Source organism: Bos taurus, chromosome 19 (assembly GCF_002263795.3).
Source record: "Bos taurus isolate L1 Dominette 01449 registration number 42190680 breed Hereford chromosome 19, ARS-UCD2.0, whole genome shotgun sequence".
NCBI classification, from domain to species: domain Eukaryota; kingdom Metazoa; phylum Chordata; class Mammalia; order Artiodactyla; family Bovidae; genus Bos; species Bos taurus.
The window spans coordinates 52,547,920-52,571,432 of NC_037346.1; the positions used below are offsets into that span (position 1 = coordinate 52,547,920).

Genomic DNA, 23,513 nt, shown 5'->3' on the forward strand with positions numbered 1-23,513 from the left:
GGACTCACCTGACTGCATACGGAGATGTGGTAGCCATGCTCATTCTAGATTAGCTCCTATAGAGACCACCATCACCGGGGTGCACCCTGAGCCTGTGTCTGAACCTGCTTGCACACTTTGGTGTTTGCTCTGGTTTTCCACTGAGTGACCCTGAATTCAAGTGGTTGATAAATTGGTTGTTACACTCTCTGGCATTGGAATCAGGACAAAGGACATATCTATCAGATGGCATTTGATACCTTTACGATTTTTCAATTTCTTCTTTTTTTTAATATTCATTTGGCTGTGCTGGGTCATAGTTGCAGCATGTGGGATCTAGTTCCCTGATCCGGGATCGAACCCAGGCCCCCTGCATTAGGAACACAGAATCTTAGCCACTGGACCACCAGGGAAGTCCTGGTTTTTCAGTTTCTAGAGCTAAAATGCTTTCCCTGAGCAAGATCAAGTGTGTTGCATTCCGGGAGTGTTGTCAGTATGTTCTCCCCTAGTTTGATTTCTGTTTTGTGGTGCATTACCAACTCCTTTGCCACAGACACTGAGAACCTCTCTGTGTTAAAGTTTATAGGCGCAATGTACAGGTCAGATGCCCCTCATCCACTTTGTGGTTGGTCAGTGGTTTCCTGGTTGGCTTTACCCTTTTCCTTGCTTTTTGGGTTTAGTCCTTCCTCAGTGTGGATCCTGACTCATCTTTAAGCCTGTTTCTCCTTGCAGGCCCGCCTTCCTTGGCGCGTTGGGGGAGGTGGTTTGAGGGTATTTTCTGTCCAGGGGCATGGGCAGCAGATGGTCTTTCTCTGGACAGGCAGAGGCTTTGGGGTTTTCCAAGGAGTGGGCGATAATCAAAGTGACAACTGGACAGTTGGGAGAGGAAAAACAGCTAAGCAGGCCACCAGATCTTCCCTCACCCTCGTTTCTTTAACTGTCTTCTCCAGTTACGGCCTCTTGAGGGTCCTTTTTCCTTATGGCAGTTGGCCCAGGGCCCCAGCTCTAGGATTTCTGCCCTAAACTTCGTTCCTTCGATTTAACTGCAAGTTGACTGTGTTGTCCTCACTTCAACACAGAGGGCCCCATGCACAACAGCCCTATCTTTGGGCCACGATCTTTTCTATGTTAATCCTGAATGCAAAATGCAAGTGCAGCAAATATATTTCTCTTCTGCAATGATCCCATAATTTGAACTTAAATGCGAATAAGAAGAGGGGTGATATCAGCTCCCAGGTGTCTTATCTGGGCAACGAGACTGAAGGAGCCCCAACTTCCCCAAACTGTGCACCCCAAAGAAAAGGTTCCTGATCTGCAATATTTATATCACCTATTGAACTGCAAAACTGGATGTTTCCAAAAAGACTGTGGTGCATGTGCCTGGTTCTGGGAGAGAAAATCGGGGCCTCTTGTGAGGTGTATTAGCAGCAGATGTTTTATGAGAGGAAAACATTCCTTGTTTGCATGTGCCTGGCTCGTGTTTAAGATGGCATTACCTTGTCCCTGCTCTGTGTTGATTGGTCTTTGAGGGCAAAGCAGATGAACCAGTTTCTTCTGGTCATCTGGCAGGTGACCAGAGCTCAGAGCAGTTTGCTCCTGAGCAGTGTGACAGTGGCAAGTTCGGGGGAAGAATCACCTGTGGACTTTGCCACACAACACATCCCCCTAAGGGTTCATCAGCCCCACTCCCTACCTGCTTCCCCCTCGCTGCAATGGACAGCTGTCACAGTGGACGTGGGCTGTGGCAGGTGTGCGGGAACTGCCAGATCATGAGCTGCCAGGACCACACTTGTCCTGTTGACCCAGGGTGGCCTTGGGGCAGGGACATGGCACAGAACAGTGAACGGGAGAAGTCTGGGCAGAGCCTCCCTCCTGCCGGATCCAGGCTGCCCTGTTTCTTTCGTCTTCTTAGAAAGGTTCAAGAGGTGTCTGCACCTTTGCTCTATTTGTTTTCCATTTGGGAATTGATGCAGCTTCTTACAATAGCACAGGGGCTTCCCTGCTGGCTCAGTGGTAAAAAATCTGCCTGCAATGCAGGAGAGGTATGGGGTTGGGAAGATCCCCCTGGAGAAGGCAACCCACTCCAATATTCTTGCCTGGGAAATCCCATGAACAGAGGAGCCTGGCGGGCTACAGTCCATGGGGTCGCAAAAGGGTTGGACACGATTTGGTGACTAAACCACCACCAGCGCCTTACACCAGCACAGGAACCAAGGCTCTGGCACTTGTCTGTGCACAGCTTTCCTCTGTCCTGTCCAGCTGTCGCAGAGGCTGGGTCTCCCCTCTGCAACGTCTAGGCCCAGGTTCTCATCATATTGCTTAAAGGCTAGTTGCTCTGAATGGAAGTTTGATGGACAGTGGAGATGGAAAGTCCCCTGGAGAGTTAGAAGTCAGCTCTTTACAGTGTCCTTGGTGTGATGTGGTTGGCAGAAGAGCAGTCCCCAGATGTCCAGATGTTACTTCCTAGTTCTGGGACCTTGTGACTGTATTGGGTCATGTGGCAAAGGGGATTCAAGTTGCAGATGGAATTAAAGTTGCCTGTTGGCTGACTGTGATGTGGAGAGATTGTCCTGGATTATCCAGTGAGGCCGTGTCATCACAGGGTTCTTGAAAGTGAAAGACCGGGCCAGAGTCAGTGTCAGAGTGATGCCCTATGAGAAAAACAGCACCTGCACTGCCGGCTTTGAAAGAGAAGGAAGGGGCCATGAGCCAAGGGATGTACGTGGACTCTAGCTGGAAAAGACAGGAGAATGGATTGTCCCTTGGAACCTCAGGAAGGAACCCAGCCCTGCTGACACCTGAGGTTAGCCCAGTGAGACCTGGGTTGACCTCTGGCCTCTGGAACTGCAAGATAATACACTGTATTGTTGTAAGTCTCTATTTTTGTGGTGACTTGTTACAGTAGCCAATACACTGGGGATAGAAGTGCTTTGTGAAGGAAGCAGGAAGGGAGACTTGAGTCTTTTCTAAAGGATGTCATTTCTGCATCTGTGTTTTGCTCATTTCTGTCTTTTTTGGTGACTTTACCTCCCTATCTAGGAGGACTTTCGCTGGGTCTAAATCACTAAATCTTGGGGAATGAATTTGGGGTAATAGTTTCTTTTTTAAAAAAGAATTCTTCAGGCTTCTTTTGGCTGTGCTGGGTCCTTGTTGCTGTGCTTGGGCTTTCTCTAGTTGTGGCAAGTGGGGGCTACTCTTTGTTGCAATGCACGGGTATCTCATTGCAGCGACTTCTCTTATTGTAGAGCACGGGCTCTAGGCACACGGGCTTCAGTAGTTGTGGTTCACGGGCTTAGTTGTTCCGGGTCATGTGGGATTTTCCCAGACCAGGGATCAAACCCATGTCCCCTACACTGGCAGGCAGATTCTTAACCACTGGGCCACCAGGGAAGGTAATAGATTCTTAACTTTCCCCCTGTAAATATTAGCTAGAGGAGAGCCCCACCCCACCACTGCCATGTGGAGTTAAAAAAGCCTCGCTTCCTCTGGGCTGAGTGTCAGTGGCCACGTGGCTCCTGGGGAGGGAGGAGGGAACATGTGTGGTTAACAGCAGGCCTGCTGCTGCCCACTGGCTCCAACCCAGCATGTCAGGGCCAGTTCTGAACAGGGCTGGGAGAGAAGAAATCTGCTATCCTTCCCAGGCCCCACCCTGCTTCTCTTGGGGCTGCTGCGGTTTCTGACATCTCTCTTCTATTGGCACCCTCTCCCCACTCTCCAACCACCTCAAAACCTCTCTCCTCCTGGAAGCAAACTTGAGCTACCTTCATCACCAGTGTGACTTACTCCTGCAAGTCACGGAGGACCAAGAATAGTTCTCAAAGATGTTCTAATTCTTAAGGAGTTGCAGGTTAATAGGAAGAATGACTCCCTAGTCTAGGAGTTTCTGCAGTCTTTTGTTTCATGAGCGTGTGTGTGTATGTGTGTGTGTGTGTTTTCTGAGGAGAGGCCAAGTTGATCTTTTCTTTCAAATTATACAATAGCCTATTTTGTAAAAAATGTGGTCCTACCCAGTGGTTTCTGATGGCTCAGAGCAGCACAGAATTCAACGTGTATTCATACATTGATCAGAGATGGTTAAAAGCCAGCACTGGCATTTTTATTTTATGTCTTTTAAAATCATTGCCTTTTTTTGCATACTCAAGCTAATGCACATTCCAGATCTTGGCCTGACTCCATTTCTGTATTCCTTGTGCCAACTGCCAGGTTGGCATCGCTCTCCTTTCCGTCAACAAAAACATGGCATTTGGAACTCTACTGAAGATAGCCCTTCATAAAAGGAACTTCTCAGAGATGTCGTGGGCTCAGGAGCTTATAATCTAAGATCAACAATACTGCTAAGAACGTAACCATTTTAAAAGTAAAAATATTAAATGAATGCATTCAAGGAGAATGAGATTTTGTTTTTTGTTTTTTGTTTTTTAAATCGTTGTCACGGTTCTACCTGGAGCTGTTTCTCTATCCACCCTTCATCTCTCAGGATTTGGGAGAGGATTTATAATATTGGTACAAAGTGCTTTGAGCATCTCAAGCTGCTTTTTTATTTCAATTAACACTGAATCCTTAGTAGAGATGCAAAAAGTCAGATAGCTGTTTCTGACTATAGACATCACTGGTTTTGTGTGTCTCAGGATCTCTACTGGTAGCAGTTTTAGATTGTACGAGAGGGTCCCCTTGTACAGGTCCTCTCTGTACACCCTCTCCAGGTCCCCACCTCTATCCAGGTAAGGAGGAGAGTCAGACTGGCCCATAGAAAGACCCCAGATCTGTGAAGGGGACCTGGGTGTTCTGCTTGCTCCAGGTTCTGTACCTGGCAACCTTTCCGGAGCACAGTTTTCTGGTCTCCCAGTGGGGTGGGAATCTTTGTTCCCTGCAGGACTCCAGGTCCCAAAGACGCCGGGTATAAACTGCTCTGCACATCTGCTCAAGAACTGTTCAAGGTCATGCATCTTATGGATTCGGGGACATTAGAAGATCTGTCATCGGGTTGCTTGGTCTTTGCCAGGCCCTGGCATTGCTGCTGGCAGCCTGCCCTCAGTGCAGGGACCTGAGCTTCCTTTGTTACCGGCCTCAAGCTCCCTGTCCTTTTCCTTTCCTCCATCCATACCATTCCACTTCATCCTGGCCTCTTTGGCTGCAAGCTTCCTGGTCCCAGACGTTTTTTTAAAAGATTAATATTGTTATTTTTTTAGGGCGGAACGGAGAATCTGTATACCCTCTCCAGGTTCCACTATTATTACTATTTTTTCCCTGTGATAAAGTACGCACAGCAGATTTTGAATACTGAACACTTTGAAGCACATAATTCTACAGTATTAAATGTATTCTCATCCTTGTGCGGCCATCACCCCCATCCATCTCCAGGACTCTTCCCTCCCCTCCACCCGGGCCACTCCTCTGGCCGGGAGCTTTTCTGCATACCTGTTCCTACTCCTCCCAATGGCTCCTTCCAAACAGCCTCTGTCATCCCAGCCCACGGTGCAGGGGTCAGGCCCTTGATTAGCTCTGCCACCCTTCCTACCAGTCTCTCCTCCATTTTATGGGTCCCTAGGCATCGGGTCCCATCACTTCATGGGAAATAGATGGGGAAACAGTGGAAACAGTGTCAGACTTAATTTCTGGGGGCTCCAGAATCACTACAGATGGTGATTGGAGCCATGAAATTAAAAGACGCTTACTTCTTGGAAGGAAAGTTATGACCAACCTAGATAGCATATTCAAAAGCAGAGACATTACTTCGCCAACAAAGGTCCATCTAGTCAAGGCTATGGTTTTTCCAGTAGTCATGTATGGATGTGAGAGTTGGACTGTGAAGAAAGCTGAGCACCGAAGAATTGATGCTTTTGAACTGTGGTATTGGAGAAGACTCTTGAGAGTCCCTTGGACTGCAAGGAGATTCAACCAATCCATTCTAAAGGAGATCAGTCCTGGGTGTTCTTTGGAAGGACTGATGCTAAAGCTGAAACTCCAATACTTTGGCCACCTCATGTGAAGAGTTGACTCATTGGAAAAGACTCTGATGCTAGGAGGGATTGGGAGCAGGAGGAGAAGGGGACGACAGAGGATGAGATGGCTGGATGGCATCACCAACTCGATGGACATGAGTTTGGGTGAACTCCGGGAGTTGGTGATGGACAGGGAGGCCTGGCGTGCTGCAATTCATGGGGTCGCAAAGAGTCAGACATGACTGAGCGACTGAACTGAACTGAACTGGACGCATCAGCCCCCCTCTGGCCTGGCAATGACCCTTTTCCTTGGCCTGAGCCCCAGCCCTGACGTCTTTGAAGGATCGCCTCCACCATCTCCTTCAGAGCCGTGACCCTTGTGTAGTGCACCCCAGAAAAGTTCCAGCTGCCCCTCCTGTTGGCTGTGATGTGGACCCTGCTCTGGAGCAGTCATGTGCTCCCCACGGACCCCAGGAGTGTACCTTGGAGGAGACAGGGGGCCCCTCCCAGGCTGCCCCCCTGTCTCGGCTTGGCTCCAACTCCTGCCCCGCCCCCAGCCTGTTGAACCCTCTGGGGGCTCCTAGTTAGGACATAGCCTCAGGGTCAGGAGAGGGTGGCAAGTGTTCAGAGGGTGCCCATGGGAGCTGTAGGTGCGGCTTGAAGGTGGGATTGGCCCCAAGGCCAAGACTTTTCCTCTCTAAGGCCAATCACTGAAGCCTGAGAGCCTGCAAGCAGAGGGGCTGGGAGAGGAATGTGATGTGGGCTCCGCCGGGAGACAGCTGGTCAGGGGAGTGGGTGGGCAGGCCCTCCTCATCCCCACCCTGCTCCACCGAACCCTCTTCCCAGCGCTCCCCCAGCCTCTGGCCTTCTAACTCCTCACCAAGCCTGTCAGAAGCCCAGGCATGTGCTCTGCTCCAGACACAGCTTCCCCTTCAATGGTCGACACAGAGGAAATGATTCCGGCAGTGGACATTGAAGGGCCAGGACAGCCCGATGTTAGAAATCTAGGCGGGGGACTTAACAGTAGTGCAAAGGGGCCCGCTGCTTCCCAGGGGTCTGGTCGGGTGGATCTGCTGCTGCTGGTGCTGCTAGGTCGCTTCAGTCGTGTCCGACTCTGTGCGACCCCAGAGACAGCAGCCCACCAGGCTCCCCCCGTCCCTGGGATTCTCCAGGCAAGAACACTGGAGTGGGTTGCCATCTCCTTCTCCAATGCATGAAAGTGAAAAGTGAAAGTGAAGTTGCTCAGTCGTGCCCGACTCTTAGCGACCCCATGGACTGCAGCCTACCAGGCTCCTCCATTCATGGGATTTTCCAGGCAAGAGTACTGGAGTGGGGTGCCATTGCCTTCTCCCCGGGTGGATCTAGGGACCCTAAAGGAGCTGGACACTGCTCTGCACATGTGTGGCTTATCTGTGAAGCAGGAGCCACATGGCTCTGATCATAAACCTTTCCACCACCCCGGGGTCATAGGGACACCCCTGAGGGACAGGTGGGGACACGAGGAGCTGCTCCCAGCCAGCCCACTGTTCGTCAGGTCTCGTTGCCAGACCAGTGGGCACTGAAGCCGAGGGGCCTCCTTGCAGGAGGTCTCTGAAGGCCATTCTCCAGGCTGGCTCCTTCTGTTTCGCATCCCTAGACACAGAGCTGCACGTTCCTCTACTCTGGGTAACACGTGGGCCCAAGCCACGTTTATTAACCCAGTGACAGGTGCTGGGCTGCGGGCAGGGGACAGGCCTTCTGCAGTCTTGAATCCACCCAACACTTAACATCCAACTGGTGACACACCAGAGGAGGCGGTGGGGGAAGGCCCTGGGCAGCCACTGACATGTCATTAATTGTGCTGATAACAGAACAGCCTGAGCAGCAGAGGGGCTGGTTTGCCTCCTGTCAGAGCCCGATTCTCTGCCTTCCTTGGGGGTTCAGGGGAGTAGTAGGTGAATGGTTCCCAGTTTCACATGGTGATGGTGGCACCTGGGTGCCCCCTCCTGCAGATCTGCTGGGTCAGAGTGTAGGGATTTGTCCTCCGAGTTTCTTAAAGCCCCCTGCTTTGGAGAAGCAGTTCATCAGGTAACCTTAGAGCCTCTGGACATCGGTGCTGTTCTGGACAAGCCCTCCTCTCTTAGCAGCTCTGCTCGATTTGGGGCAGCTGCACCCCAAGGGCGCTGTCCTGAGCTTTGCGCGGGGAGGGCCTCCATTCTCATCCGGGAGGTGGAGGCCTTTCAGCAACTGTGCTCTCTGGGATTCTTTTCCTTCCCTCTCTTCCGACAGGGTAGGGGTAAACTCAGATTTATGTTCACCAGCTGGAGGACTCGGATAGAACTGCCAAGTTAGGAATCTGCCAACACGGATGGTGGGAGCAGAATAGAAATTCACACCAAGCAAGGAACCCAACCTCTGCGGACTCGTGTGTTGCCTGGCTTCCCTATGGAGGTTGGCCACCAGACACAAGCTGTGACTGTGGAGCTGGGGGGCACTATGTGACAGGCGATTGTCACTCTTGGCCTGGGTGCAGGTGAGGGGCCCCTGGCAGGCCCCGCTGGGTGAGGCATTCTGGATACATGGGCCTTGCCTTCTAAATAGCAACAAGCCATCTCTTTCAACAGAAGCAAAATAAGGCAGTAAGGGGGATTCCAGGGGAAAGGACTGCAGGGGGTGGGGATGTGGGCAGGCAGGGCATGTTTGGAGAGCTTGCTCTGGGTTCCTTGCTTTGGCCCAGATGAAGAAGCTGTGGCTGGCGGATCCTGAGAAGGACTGCACTGGCTGGGTGCAGTCACCATGTCAGCTGCCTATGAGCAGAGCCTGGTTTACGGTACACCCGGGGGAGCTGCCAGTCCCCACAGAGGAGAGGGGCTTCCATGATCGATGGTGTGAAGGGAAGGCCATCGAGTTTCTGAAATTTACTGTAACGGTGGTGCTGCAGTGGAGTGGGGGTGGTTGCTGGGGAAAGAGGTTAACATGACCCTCCCCTTCCCCCATATCCCCCTCCCCCACCTTTTTAAAATTTCTCATAAGTTTGTATATGACAAGTATCCAAGTTTTATTAAGCTTTAATTGATCTCCCTATTTTTAAATCAAATAATAGTATACAATAAAAATGGGAAATAGTGATAAAAACAACACAAACACTCATTCAATGAGCTGGTGAATGTGTGATTTTTTTCAGGTAAATGTATACTTTGAATTAGACTTTTTGAAATATCAGAAGTAGTTCATTGAAAATGGAACCATAAGAAAATTAGATGAAAATATAAGCCAACAATTAATGGATTTTTGGCTTGGGAAGAATGATATAAAGTGTAAAACTGATAAAAAGAAATCACTAAGGGAAAGTTACCATCGGTTTGCCTAGATGTTTAAAACGTCTGTATTTCAAAATAGGTAACACGATTTAAAGGCAAACAACAGATTAGGGAAAATATACATACAGCAAAAGATTAAGATTAAGATCTTTGCTATATAAATATTTCTTTCCTATCAATAAGGATTCCGACACCCCAGCAGAAATATTGGCAAAGTACACCAATAGACAATTCACAGGTAGAACACAAATGTTTAATACAAATAAGGCAACCCACTCAAGCAAATGGATTATCAGAAAACCATTTTGCAATGACCAAATTAGCAAAAAGTCAAATCCCTCAAAACTCGGATACCTTTTTAGAAATCCACTGGACATTATATCAGTTTGGCCTCCCAAGGAAATAGCAATCCCAGAAATTAACCTAGGAAAACAGAATACAGATGAAGATTTCTGCATAAAAATGTGAAGTTTATTATTTAGGTAGCCACTATTTGGAAGACAAATATCTGGTGACGGTGGCTGGTTCAAGGATGGTGCATTCTTGTAATATATTTACAGCGGTTAAGATGGAGGGTTGACATTTTGGATTTTTTAATTAGTTAATAATATGGTGTATTAGTTTTCTGTGACTGCCATAAAAAGTACCACAAACTGGGTGTCTTAAGCAACAGAAATCAGTTTTCTTACAGTTTCAGAGTCAGGAGACCTGAGATTTTGAAGGGTTGGTTCCTTCTGAGACCTCCCTCCTTGGCTTGTAGAGAGTTGTCTTCATGTTCACGCTACATTCTCCTTGTATACCTGTGTCTGTCTCCAAATGTCCTCTTTTTAAATGGCACCATGGACTTCCCTGGTGAACCAATGGCAAAGACTTCAAGATCCCAATGCAGGGGACCTGGGTTTGATCCCTGATCAAGGAACTAGATCCCACAGGCTGCAACTAAAGACCTTGCGTGCGGCAACTGAGACCTGGTGCAGCCCAATAAACAAATATTCTTCAAAATAATAATAAAGGACACCAGCCACTGGATCAGGGCCCACCCTAATGACCTAATTCTGACTTGATTATCTCTATATAGAAGCTACTTTCAAATAATGTTGAATTATAAAGTGTAGGGGCTTCCCTTGTGGCTAGGATGGTAAAGACTCTGCCTGCAATGCAGGAGACCTGGGTTCGATCCCAGGGTCTGGAGAAGGGAATGGCAATGCACGCCAGTATTCTTGCCTGTAGAATTCCACAGACAGAGGAGCCTGGCGGGCTACAGTCCCTGGGGTTGCAAAGAGTCAGACACGACTGAGCAACTAGCACACACACACACATGAAATGTGGGGGTGAGAACTTTAATATGAATTTTAAGGGGACACATTTTTGCTTCTAACACATGGAAAAATATGTTATAACAGAAAGCAAGATATGATATAATTCCAGTAGGTGGTTTTGTTTTGTTAAGATAGACACAGAAGATAGTAGAAAATACACAGATATTTTTGGGTTGTTGTGAGTTCAGGGACATGTGTTCTTTATATTGACACTTCTCTGAACACTTTTCATAATTAAAAAAAGAAAAAGCTTTAAAAAAAAATAGGTCAAGGAGTCTCCACTTTTAGTTTGAAAGAGAGCAGAGATTGGGAACCAGTTTTAATTGAGACGAAATAGGTTCATGAAGGAACAAATACATTGAAAAAAATAAATGAACATTTTCTGAAGAGAGTAAATATTTGTGGCTAATGTTTAACAGACTTGTGGGATCTCCGAGAAGCAGATTATCTCCCACCCTTGAACAGCCTTGCGGGTGGAGCTGGGGAATTGTCCTTGCTTACCCAGGCTGGGTGGGGGCACCTAGAAGCTGGAACTCCAAGCACAGAGGACAAAGTTCTCCCGTCCAGGTGTGTCGCTCACTGAGTGACTTGGGGTGTACAGTACGTGTTTTCTCGTTTGCAAAACTGTGCTGCTAGGACTCGTTTCCCAGGGCTGCAGTGGGATTTCACAGCCGATGTGGGGAAAATGCTATATTGTGAACACTTGTATTTTGGAATCCCCTTCAGAGCTTTCAGCACATTCTTTTGATTATCCTCAACGGTGGCAAACCGTCTTCACTTAAAGATGGTGTGGTTTTTGGAATCAGCTGAGCGTTGTTTGCAGCTCATTCTGGCAGTTAGGGCAATTACACTAAGTATTAGTAATACCATTTGAGGCTCAGAAGGAGGTAGGGCCCCAGCCCTGCCCCAGTCTTGCCCACCCGGAGGCTGTGGGCCCCAGGAGGCCACTAAGCACCTGGACCACGGCTGGTCTGAACCTAGGTGTGCTTATGTTCAAAATATAAACCAGACTCTGGAGATGTAAAGAATGTAAAATAGCTCATCAGTAATTTTTCCATATTGATTACACGCTGAAGTGATACTATTGGGGATATAATGGCTTAACTAAAAACATATTGTTAAAATGAATTTCCCTCATTTCTTTCTTTTTACTTTTTAAAAGTGCAGCTACTAGGAAATTTAAAATTGCATATGAGGCCTCACATTGTATGTCTCCTGGGCAGTGCTGATCTGGAGAGGGGAATTCATTTTCTTGAATGGCTCATTAACTGATCTTGTAATTCTGGAGTGATTCTTGAATTCTAAAAATATTCTAGACGAATGGAATGAAGTCATCATTAGAATTGGAATATAGCTTTATCAGGTGATTAATTGGAAAGAAAACACATATTCTGATGTGTAGGTTCCAGTGTGATTTAAGTTTCGAATCTTGGTCAGATGTTGTGTGTTCAGGCAAGAGAACCCAGTGGTTAAGACAAGGGAGACGCCCCCTCAACCTGGGGAGGACAGAAGGCTTCCCCAAAAGTTGGCCTGGAGGGGGTTTGGGTAGCAAGGAACAGCCCTACCCTGAGTCTCCAGAAAGTGGTCTGAGCCAGGGGTTGGCCACGTGTAGCCCGTGAACCAAATCCAGCCTTCTGCCTGTTTTGTACGGTGCACGGGCTAAGGCTGGTTCTGACATTTGTTTTTCATAATTTTATTTATTGAGTTTATTTTTGGCTATGCTGGGTCTTGGTTGCTGCGAGGGCGTTTCTCTAGTTGCAGTGAGCAGGGGCTATTCTCTCGTGGTGCATGGGCTTCTTCTCAGTGTAGTGGCTTCTTTTGCTGTGGAGCATGGGCTCTAGGGCGCTCGGGCTTCAGTAGTTACAGCTTGTGGGCGCAGTAGTTGTGGTTCCCAGGCTTCAGAACAAGGCTCAGTAGTTGCGGCACACGGGCTTAGTTGCTCAGTGGCATTTTCCCAGATCGGGGATGGAACCCATGTCTCCTGCATTGGCAGGCAGATTCTTTACCACTGAGCCACCAGGGAAGCTTGGTTATGACATATTAAATGATTGGAAAAAATCGAAGGATTTTCCTGTGTGACATCAGAGTTATATGGAACTGGCGTGAGTGAAATGAAGTGAAAGTGTTAGTGTCTCAGTCATGTCTGACTCTTTATGACCCCATGGACTGTAGCCTGCCAGGCTTTTCTGTCCATGGAATTCTTCAGGCAAGAATACTCGAGTGGGTAGCCATTCCCTTCTCCAGGAAATCTTCCAAACCCAGGAATTGAACCTGGGTCTCCTGCATTGCAGGCAGATTCCTTACCATCTGAGCCACCAGGGAAGCAAACAGTCTGGTAGGAGCACAGTCACAGCTGCCTGAGAACTGCCTACTTTCACACAACAGGGAAGAGTTGTGTAGTCTCCATGGTGACCATTGGGCCCACAGAGCCAAAAATATTTCCTTTCTGGCCCTTTACAGAGCCAGCTTACCATTTCTGGGGCTGAGGGGTCAACTTGATTCTGTAACCCACATTGAAAGTGGGGTCTCAGGCTTGGGGGATGCCTGAGAAGGGGTGGATTCGGGACCCTGGACATGGCCGAGATGGAGGGGCTTCTGGGATGAGAAGGCAAGGACCCCAGCTGGTCCTGGGTCCCCAGGGCTGGTCCCTTAGGAACTTCAGCAATGACAGAGAAGAGAGTGGTGGATTTCTCTAGGTAAAGGTGCAGGGATGGAAGGGTGGCTCCGGGGGGTGGGGGTGCCATGGAACTGTGTTTGGGAGAGTTAGTAGCCCCAGACATAACTGGAAATATACAGGTAGAGGGGAGATCAGAGCAAGGGGCTCAGAGGGGCAACCAGAGAGCCATAAGGGGCTGAGGATCCAGCCTTCAGCCGCCTGGTCCCAAGACATTGAAGGAAATTAGCGCCAAGACCACCCCTCCCCTGCTGAGCCAGATGGCCCCCTCGTCCCTGCCGTCTGCCCCAAGAAACTGTCCAAGCACTGGACACAAAGAGAACTCCATTTAGGGACCATCCTAAATCAGCCCTGGATTTAGGGGTAAGTGTACAAAATGCAGAAAGTGCAAAGAACGATATAATTTACCCTGAGAACCTCCTGCAGTTGATAATTTAAAAAAACTTTATTGTGGTAAAATATACATGACACAGGGAATTCCCTGGTGGTGAGGACTCTGGGGTCTTAACCATTTTCAAGTGACAGTTCAGCAGCACGGGGGACATTTGGGTCTATGTTGTGCAGCCATCACCAGCATCCATTTCCATAACTTCTTCATCTTCCCAAACAGTAACTCTCCCCATTAAACTCTAACTCCCCAGCCCTCACCCAGCCCTGGGCACCCACCCTTCTGTGCTCTGTCTCTGTGTGTTTGACTGTCCCAGGCACCTCATGTAAATACAGTATCTGTCCTTCTGTGACTGGCTGGTTTCACTGAGTATGTCCTCAAGTTCCATCCATGTTGTAGCAAGTGTCAGAATTTCTCTCCTTCTGAAGGTTCAGTAATACCCCATCATGTGGGCAGACTCTGTTTTGTTTATCTATTCCCAGTCAATGATTTTATCATATTGGCTTCAAGTCTTTTTTTTGTTTCTTTCTCTGAGAGTTGGAATTGCAGCCCATCTGCGACACTCCCATTCCAGCCACCTCACCCTTTGAGGCTGGCCTGCACCCTGCCCAGTGTGGCCTGGGTCTCAGACCAGGAACTAGCTTTCCAAACATCTGTTCATTTACACAGATGACATCTTGCCCATGGTAGGCACTCCCAGCTTGGTAGGCAGCCTTCATGAGCTCCATGGACAGGAACATTTGGTTGGTTCACATAGCTGCTGCCTGGGCTTCTGTTTCATTTTTGCTGGAATTAACATTGCTTTTGCCAGTGTGTCAGGTGTTAGGTTTTCATTTCATGTTCTCAGTCCCTCCGTTTCCTCTTCTGTGAATCGCCTGCTTTTTCAGTTGGGATATTGCTCCTTTTTGCAGGGAGTCTTTAGGAGTTCTGTATATGTTCTCAAGCTGATTCTTTGATTCCTAGTTTATTTTTTTTTTAAGAATGAGTTGGGTGTTAACTCGAGTCCTTTGTCTATCACTTGTGTCCCCTTCCCAGCAGAGGCGGCCAGCATGTGTTAGGACAAGAGGTTGGGCTTTGGGATGATGATACATGGGTCAGGTGAGGATGGAGAAGACCTGGAGGGGTAGGAAGGAAGAGGGATAACCAGGACACCCCCTGGGAAGCAGAGGGCTGAGAACCTTAGGAAGGAATGGACACAGTGGTGAACCCTGAGCAGAGAAAGCCTGGAGGTTTCCCTGGTGGCTCAGATGGTAAAGAATCTACCTGCAATGCAGGAGACCTGGGTTTGACCCCTGGGTTGGGAAGATCTCCTGGAGGAGGGCCTGGCAACCCACGCCAGTATTCTTGCTTGAACTGTGGTGTTGGAGAAGACTCTTGAGGGTCCCTTGGACAGCAAGGAGATCAAACCAGTCGATCCTAAAGGAAATAAGTCCTGAGTATTCATTGGAAGGGCTAATACTGAAGCTGGAACTCCAATACTTTGGCCACCTGATGTGAAGAACTGACTCATTAGAAAAGACCCTGTTGCTGGGGAAAATTGAAGGCAGGAGAAGGGGATGACAGAGGATGAGATGGTTGAATGGCATCACTGACTCAACAAACATGAGTTTGAGCAAGCTCCGGGAGTTGGTGATGGACAGGGAAGCCTGGCGTGCTGCAGTCCATGGGGTTGCAAAGAGTCAGACATGACTGAGCGACTGAACTGCTGTAGGAACAAGTTCCTCTGCTGCTGCTGCTGAGTAGCTTCAGTCGTGTCCGACTCTGCATGACCCCATAGACGGCAGCCCACCAGGCTCCCCCGTCCCTTCGATTCTCCAGGCAAGAACACTGGAGTGGGTTGCCATTTCCTTCTCCAGTGTATGAAAGTGAAAAGTGAAAGTAAAGTTGCTCAGTCGTGTCCGACTCAGCGACCCCATGGACCGCAGCCCACCAGCCTCCTCCGTCCATGGGATTTTCCAGGCAAGAGTACTGGAGTGGGTTGCCATTGCCTTCTCCAACAGGTTCCTCTAGACCAGTCCTTTTGTAGGAGGTGGACACTTTGGGCTTGTGGGATCTTAGTTCCCAACCAGAGATTGAACTTGGGCCCACAGCAGTGAAAGTGCCCAGTTCTAACCACTTCACTGCCAGGGAATTCCCTAGACTGGTTCTTCATGGGGTGATTTTGCCTTCGAAGGATATTTGCAATGCTGGAGACATTTTTGGTTGTCATAGTGGAAACGGGTGCTAGTGGAATCTGGTGAGTCGAGGCCACGGATGCTGTAAAACACCCTACAAGGCACAGGACAGCCACCACCACTAAGAATGGCCCAGCCCCGAGTGTCCGTCACACCACAGTTGAGAACCCATTTCCTCTGTATGGCCTTGTGCTAGCAGGACCCCTTCCGTGGTTGCATAGCTTCCGTTTACGCTTACTGGTGTGGGACACGATGCTGCCCCAGGAATGCCCCGTCCATGTTGATGACCTTGGGCCATGCCTGTCCTCTCTCTTCCTCCCCCAGGCAGGTCTGGAAGAGCCCCATCTGGGCCCAAGTGTGCGGAGGATGGAAACACTGCCTCGGCAATGTCTCTGGGCCGCCTCCTTCGCCGGGCCTCCTCCAAAGCCTCGGACCTCCTGACCCTTACCCCAGGTGGTGGCGGCGGCAGCGGGCCCCCCTCCGTCCTGGATGGGGAGATCATCTACTCCAAGAACAATGTCTGTGTGCATCCCCCAGAGGGGCTGCAGGGGCTGGGGGAACACCACCCAGGTGAGTCCGGTGCAGGGAACGTGGGGTCACGGGCTGGGAGAAGAAGGTTTGGGGTCCAGGCCCGGGGAGAGCTGGCTGATCTCTCTGAAGTTAGCAAGCTCCTGCATCACTTCCCTGTTTGCCCTAATTTCCCCATCTGGGAAGCACACCAGTGACATTTGACTCACGGAGGGGAGGCAGGACGGTCGAAGGGGAATTAGCTGTGTTTGCAATGGAAGAGGGCATTCATGTATACAGGGCTGCTGTGAGAGGGCTGCTGGGAGGCGGGAGCCCCCCGACTGCAGGGAGGGAAGTGGGGCATTGTCTTCTTCAGGAAGCTGCCTGGTGGGGGGGATTTCCCCCAGGCCCCCTTGAGTGTGGGTGGGAACACAGCCCTCAGGTCAGGCTTGGTGGTTTCATCCCTTCCTGCAGCCCAGAGTGTGGGATGAGGACCGAGCAGGTTGTGAAGCAGGCCTGGGATGCTGGGGACATGGAAATCATTGATCCTGTGCACCCTTTGTGCTTAAATCCACTGTTTCGAAATGGGGGAAGGAAGCTCTTAGCCTCTGCACAGATGGAGATGGAGAGTTCTTTCCTGGCCCTCCACACCAGAGCCTGGAGTTACCAGTCCCTCTGGGCTGTTGGAGGGACACTCCAGTTCTGTGGCTGTCCCGAGTCCCAGGAGTGGGCAACTCTTCCTGTGGTGACAGTGACTTTGCAATCTTTTGCCAAGCCTCAGAGAAGGAGACTGCATTTTTTTCCAGGGCTCCAGTTGTATTCTGAGCCCCCAGATAGCAAGCTCTCTTGTGCACTAAGGGAGTGGGCACAGATTCTCTTAGGAGTGTCACTGATTGTGACTGTTCTTGGGCAGGGAACCTGGGGGTGTTAGACCTGGTTAGCGCACCACCCACACCTGAGTTCCTCAGCCCTGCTGCCTCCAGGAAGCATCCAAAAGATGGATTAGTGATACTAGAAGCCTGTGTGGTCCTTTGTTATTTGTGCAAATGTACAAGATAAATGTATTGCTTTATTTAATTTGTACAACAATCTCATGAGAATGCCAGAGCCTGGGCAGGCCTCTCTCTTAGAGAAGGAGGCTGGTGTTCAGAGGAGCTCCCCAATACCAGCCAGAGTAGAGGCAGAGCGAGGGCAGGCCCTGGGCTCTTCCTGAGGCCTCTCTAGGCTGCTGAAGGGTGCTTCTGGGTCCCCAGTTCCCGTGCACCTGCAGCCTGGCTGCAGCCCACCCGCGTCCAGACAGAAAGTCTCACATCAGACGTCAGTACATTTAAAAATGACAAGTTACAATTAGATCTGGGCACTTCACTGCATACAAATTAGGTGTCAACAAAGTACTGAATAAATAAATTTATTTTTAAAAAGACAAAAAGTTTAACTTATGCTAATGAACTCTTCGGAAAGTATTCTGTCGTTCTGCCTTGATAAGCATGTCTTTACAGTGGACAGTTAGGTACAGATTTAGAGTCATCGGACCCTCCAGGTTCCAAAGCAGGAGAGCTGACTTCCAGCCCCAGCTCTTTCCTGGATTATAAGGACCCCGAGCCTTCTCCAGGGGACATCATAGGTCAGGCGGAAAGTCCCGAGCAGGTCCTAGAAGCAGATTCTGAACTGGGAGGGTGAGGGATTCCAAGGTCCTGGTCCCTGAACTGTGCTCTAGAAGGCTGAGTGGCATGTTGCCTTGCCCCTGGGGATGCCTGACCACGGGCCCAAATTCCGAGGACTCGGGGGCCGGGAGCAGAGGTCCTAGGCCTGGGTCTGAGGGTGTTGCATGTTCTGGGCATAAAGCAAAAAGAAAAGCCACAGCCTTTGAAGGGCTTCTGGTATCATCCTTGCCTGATGGGAGGCAAGGGAGAGGGGGCCAGAGGTCTCTGGGTCCCTTCCCAACCCAAAGCCATGTGGAGACACTTGACCTCTCCTGAACATTATTCTTCTGGACAACTGGTTGGCAACCCCTGAATTCCCCGCTGTTGTGGAAGTGGGAGCTGGGCTAAGGATTCTGGGTTGGGTCAGAGCCCTGCGGCATGACAGGGGCCCCAGCTCCTGCCCCAGGGGCTTCTCAGAGACCCAAAGGCCTGGGAACCTTGGTGCCATAGGCCTAAGAGTCAGGACATCCCAAAATGGCAGGTGTCTCAGGAGGAAAGACCAACTTCCTCCCAGACTGAGCATTCAGGGGCCCTAAGAGCCCACCCATGTGCTGCTGGCCTCAGAGAACTGCTCTTCTCTTCTTTGTCAGCAATCCAGGACATGACATTGAAGATGGCCCTCCTTCCAAAAAGCAGTGTTAAAGAAGAGATGCTGAGAAGCCTCAGCCGACAGGGAAAGGCCCAAATGCTACTCATCTTGGATTTATCTTTTGTGTGACATAGCAATAAAGTCTGCAGCCCGGGTCCCTCCTAAGATTGCAATGAAGCTGGTGGTATTTCTGGGTCCCTGGGCGCCTCCCCAGCCACCTGGGCTCATCTGGACCGGGAGGCTGATGGAGGCAAGGGAGCCCTGGGGCCCCCAGAGCCATGGACAGGGTGGGGCTCTGAACAAGAGGAGGAGGGAAGGCACAGGACAGACTGCTGCTTGAGGGCTTGCCCCCCCGGATCTGCTTAGTGTGTGTGCTTAGAAAACGCCCACAGCTCTCATTCATCCTGAGTTCAGCTGTATCCCTCAGGTGTGTTTTCTTAGGGCTGGGCTGCACAACCCCACAGTTTTACTCGCCCAGGTGTGGTTTCGGGAAGAAACCAGCTAGAGGCACTTGGTACATGGCCCTCCCTAACCGTCTGTGCTCCTGACCCCTCATAGGCTACCTGTGCTTGTACATGGAGAAGGATGAACTGCTGGGGGCCACTCTCATCCTCGCGTGGGTCCCCAACTCCCGGATCCAGAAGCAGGACGAGGAGGCGCTGCGCTATATCACCCCCGAGAGTTCCCCCGTGCGCAAGGCACCCCGCCCTCGGGGCCGGCGTGCCCAGAGCTCAGGGGCCCCCCACCAGCCATCCCCCACGGAGCCCAGGTCCACCCTGATCCCCAGAGACGAGGACATCCTGGTGGTGGCCCAGAGCATTCGAGACACCGAGTGTGTGAGCCCTTCGCCCGAGGACGGGGAGAAGCTGGCCCCGGGCTTGGGGACAGACGGCCCCCTCCCGGCCTTGCCACCGGCCCACAGCGACTCAGGAATCTTGTCAGCAGTCAGTTCGCAAGACGGGACGGAAGAAGGCCGGGAGCCCCAGCCCGAGGTGGGCGAAGAGGAGGGTTCCTTGGAGCTGTCGGCTGAGGGTGTGAGCAGGGCCAGTTCCTTCGACTCGGACTCAGAGGCCTTCTCTTCGCCCTTCTGCCTCTCACCTATCAGCACCGCCCTTGCGGAGAGCAGCAGCTCCGTGTTCCTGGAGAGCGAGAGCGGGTGAGTTCCCCACTGCCCCCTGCGTCTCTGGGGCTGAGAGCAAGGGCCTGTGTCCCCGCTCTGCTCACTGAGTGTGGAGGACACCTGCATGCCATCCCATGGGTGCCAGAGTGCCTTCACTTCATGCCACCCCAGGGGGTTGTGAAGGACACACAGCCTGGGCTGGGGGGCTGGGACTTCCCTCTTCCTTCTCTCCCCTTCCCTAGGACTAAACCTTCCCAGCCAAGTCTGACCAGCCCCGTACCCCAGTCCAGACCCCCCAGGACCAGGCCTCAGCGTCCTGGCGTCTTCTATGCTCATCACTGGAGGGACTGAGATGGTCCGTCAGGCAAACCCAGGCAGGCCAGGGTGGCGGCAGAAGGCTTGTGGGGGAGGCCTGGTCCCCAGCCAGGCTCTGTGCTCTGCCTGGGGCCAAGCCAGGCTCGGAGCCTGGCCCGCCAGAGGGGCCCTTAGCCTTTCTACTTCTCACACCCTCAAGCTATAAGAGGCTGGAACGCAGCCCCAGGGGGAAGTTGGCAGCGTTTACTGTACAGCTGAGAGCCCAGGGGAACCAGATGCCTGGGCACATTAGCGGGCTCACTTTACTTGCCACACACACGGGGGCTGGGAGGAGCAGCAGTGAGATGTTGCCTGAAGGGGGAGGGTTATCATAATGTCATATGGTGTCGTTGTTAGGGGGCCTCGGGGCCTCCCAGAGGTGGGCGCGCACAAGGCTCACGAACCACAGGCTTGGGCTAACTCAGAGCAGCCGGGGCAGGCGTGGGATGGGCAAGCATGAGACTTCTGCAGCCCCTTCTCATGCTTGGCTGTGGTCCTTGTTCTCATTAATTTCCAGGCTAATGATGGTGATGACAGTAAGTACTGACGTTAGTCAGCATGTAATTCTTGAGCTCATGATGTGAGCTGGGCATGTGATCAGTGTGGATGTCTGGGTTTTGCCTGGGTGCAGGGCTTGTGGGCCATGGATTAATTCTTTTTAGGCTCACAAGAACCCCAAACCCTGTGACGTAGGTGCTCACATCACCTTCTGTGTGTCGAAGGGAGAAGTAAGGCTCAGAGAGGTTAAGGAACTTGCTGGAGGTCACCCAGCCAGTTCAGGAGCTGAGCCAGATTTGAACCCTGCTGGGTTTACAACGGACCTAGAGCAATAAGGTCACAGGAACTGATGTGAGAAAAGGAACAGGATGGAGGAATGTGGAGCGCTTTGCTGGTTTCAGAGGGAAGGAATTTGAGACGAATTCTTTCCTGTTTTCTTCCCCAGTAAGATGTGGTCCATTAAAGCCCAAGGGTGAACTGATAACATTCTTCTCGCATACTGAAGTGTGCCATGTAAGGGAGCGGTCAGTCAGCTGCAGCCAAGGACTCCAGTGCCCCATGAGATTCCCTGAGCCGTGTGCCCGTTTCCCACTAGGGAACCAGGCTCAGAAGGAAATTTGAAGCCCTGCCTGAGTCCCGCTGCCAGTAGGGCTCTGTCAGAGCTCCCCCTGGTGGTGCCACGCTGCCAGTTACTCCTCATCAGCCCTTCTCAGCCACTTTCTGTCTCTATGGATTGCCTGTTCTGAACATTTCACGTCAATGGGATCATGCAACTTGTGTCCTTTCGTGTCTGCCTCCTTTCACTGAGCATAATGTTCTCAAGGTGCATCCAAGCGTGTCAGGACTCCATTCATTTTTATGACTGGCTAATACTCCCAGCAATTTTCACCTCCTGTTGGATTTGGGAACATTATCCTGTACCGCGTGCAGACTCCTAACCTGAAGCTGGGTGCCATTTGTCAGGTGTGGGAGTTTGGCTGTCCCGTCATGAGTCCTTTCTGTGGTCATGCTTTGGAAACCCAAGTTACATCTTCCAGACCCCTGTTCCACCCAATTTAGCTTAAGGTTCATGTTTCTGCTTAGAGCTGCAGGGCATGCTGGGAAGGAAGACTGTAGTGTCGTGAGGGAGATCCCTCCCTCACTGTGGAGCCTCAACAATTCCATATTGCTTGCTTTTCTGGCTCAGTCTGTCCAGTTCCGCCAAGGCTTTGGGCTGGGGCAGGATGGCCATGAACGAGGTCCCCCTCCCTGCCTCCTGGGAGCGTGTGCTTCAGTCAGGGGCTGATGTGAAAACAGACTGTTTTTGAGATGCAATGTGAGAGGTATTACATGGAGGCACCCTAGTTCCTGACCCAGCCACGCTTGACAGGTTGCTGAAAGTTTAAAAAAAATAAAAAAGCAACTGTGGATTTCAAGAGGGACTGGGTGGCCCTGGACTCTGCATTTTCTGCCTGGCTGCTCCTGCTTCTTTGCTCCTGGAGTTGAGTTGTGATTTTCTCTCTCCACCACATTCGAGACCTGAAAGCAAAGCTGGAGTGTCTCCGCTCCCTCCTGCCCCCCACCGCCCTACAGCTCCCACCCAGTGATGGGCCTGAAATCTGGACTAAATGGTCAGTAGCACAGGGTGCTATAGAGCAAGGCTTCCCAGCCCAGCGAAAAATGAGAATGCCCCATTCAAAGCCCAGCAGCTTTGAAGGTCCCTGATTCCCAGGCCCACCCAGACTGATTGAACCAGAATGACTGGGGTGGTGCCTGGGCATGGGCAGGGTTTGGAGACCCTCTCCAAGGGTCTCCAAAGTGCTACCGCGCTTGAGAACCACTGTTGTGATAAGGGGAGCTTCCCTCATAGCTCAAGTGGTAATGAATCTGCCTGCAATGCAGGAGACCACGGTTCAATTCCTGGGTCAGGAAGGTCCACTGGAGAAGGGATAGGCTACCCACTCCAGTATCCTTGGGCTTCCCTTGTAGCTTTCCCTTGGTAAAGAATGTGCCTGCATTGCAGGAGACCTGGGTTTGATCCCTGGGCTGGGAAAGCCCCTGGAGAAGGGAAAGGCTACCCACTCCAGTATTCTGGCCTGGAGAATTCCATGGACAAAGGAACCTGGCAGGCTACAGTTCAAGGAACACAGAGAGGCATGGGCCTTGTAGAGAGGACATCCGGAGTGAGGTCCTGGAGCACCAGCTTCTGCTGGACCAGACTCCCTACAGGGAGCTTGTCTTTGAGGACTTGAACGTGTTGGTAGTGGCTCCAGGGGCAGAGGCTCTTCATTTAACTGGGAATTGGCTCCCCTCGGGGGAGCAGACAGGCTGGCTCACGGGATCCCTCTAGTGGCAGAACTTAAGAACTACATGTGGAGACTGAGCGTGTGGCTGGGCAAGGGTGGGAGGAGCAGCCCCCCATCTGAGAGTCCCTTAAACATTTTGTGATGTGGCAAATAGTTTACGGAAGGGTCGAGTGGTTAGAATGACAGTGTCCACTTGTGTGCTACCTGTGGGGTTTAGCCAGGCACAGCCTCATCCGTAGATGAGGCCACCTGCCATAGCCACCCCAGCATAGTGATGGCCGGAAATTCTTGACCACGTGAGTGTCCAAAGACTGTTGGGAAGTGGGTGGACAAGGAAGGCTATGTGACTGACTTGCCATCATGGACCCTCCTCCCACTGAGGACTGACTTCTACAAGCAGGGTTTAGGGTCTCTGGCTGTCTCAGTCCCATGCCTTCCATACTGTCAGAAGTCAAGGCTTTGGGTCGGGATGAAGGTGAGAATAACCACCAGACAAGATCAGTGGCCAGCCCGTCATTCGTTTATGTCCTGAGAGGTACCTGGTCCAGTCTCTAGGGCTAGTTGGATGAGGATGTTGTATAACAGGACCCCCATGTGGACCCCTACGTGGCATCTCAACTGCCCCCCACCTGGGGAAGTATGTGGTGACATTTATGAACTGATAACACAGCTCCCACTCCTT

The 23,513-nt window shown here is 51.0% G+C and overlaps 1 protein-coding gene across 7 annotated transcripts in view; it reads left to right on the plus strand.

The window, feature by feature from the left end:
- The window catches only part of TBC1D16 (TBC1 domain family member 16), an 88,911-nt gene that overhangs the window by 3,432 nt on the left and 61,966 nt on the right, over window positions 1–23,513 (plus strand). For 4 of the 7 annotated variants that reach the window (XM_024979973.2, XM_059877949.1, XM_059877948.1 and 1 more), the window contains exons 2-3: window positions 16,104–16,345; window positions 19,133–19,730. In XM_024979973.2, the coding sequence (XP_024835741.1) occupies window positions 16,162–16,345; window positions 19,133–19,730 (782 nt within the window). In that variant the 5' untranslated portion in view covers window positions 16,104–16,161. Of the gene's footprint in view, window positions 1–16,099; window positions 16,346–19,132; window positions 19,731–23,513 lie in introns of those variants that run through there. The other 3 variants (XM_005221202.5, XM_005221204.5, NM_001206271.1) reach the window with 2 other exon arrangements.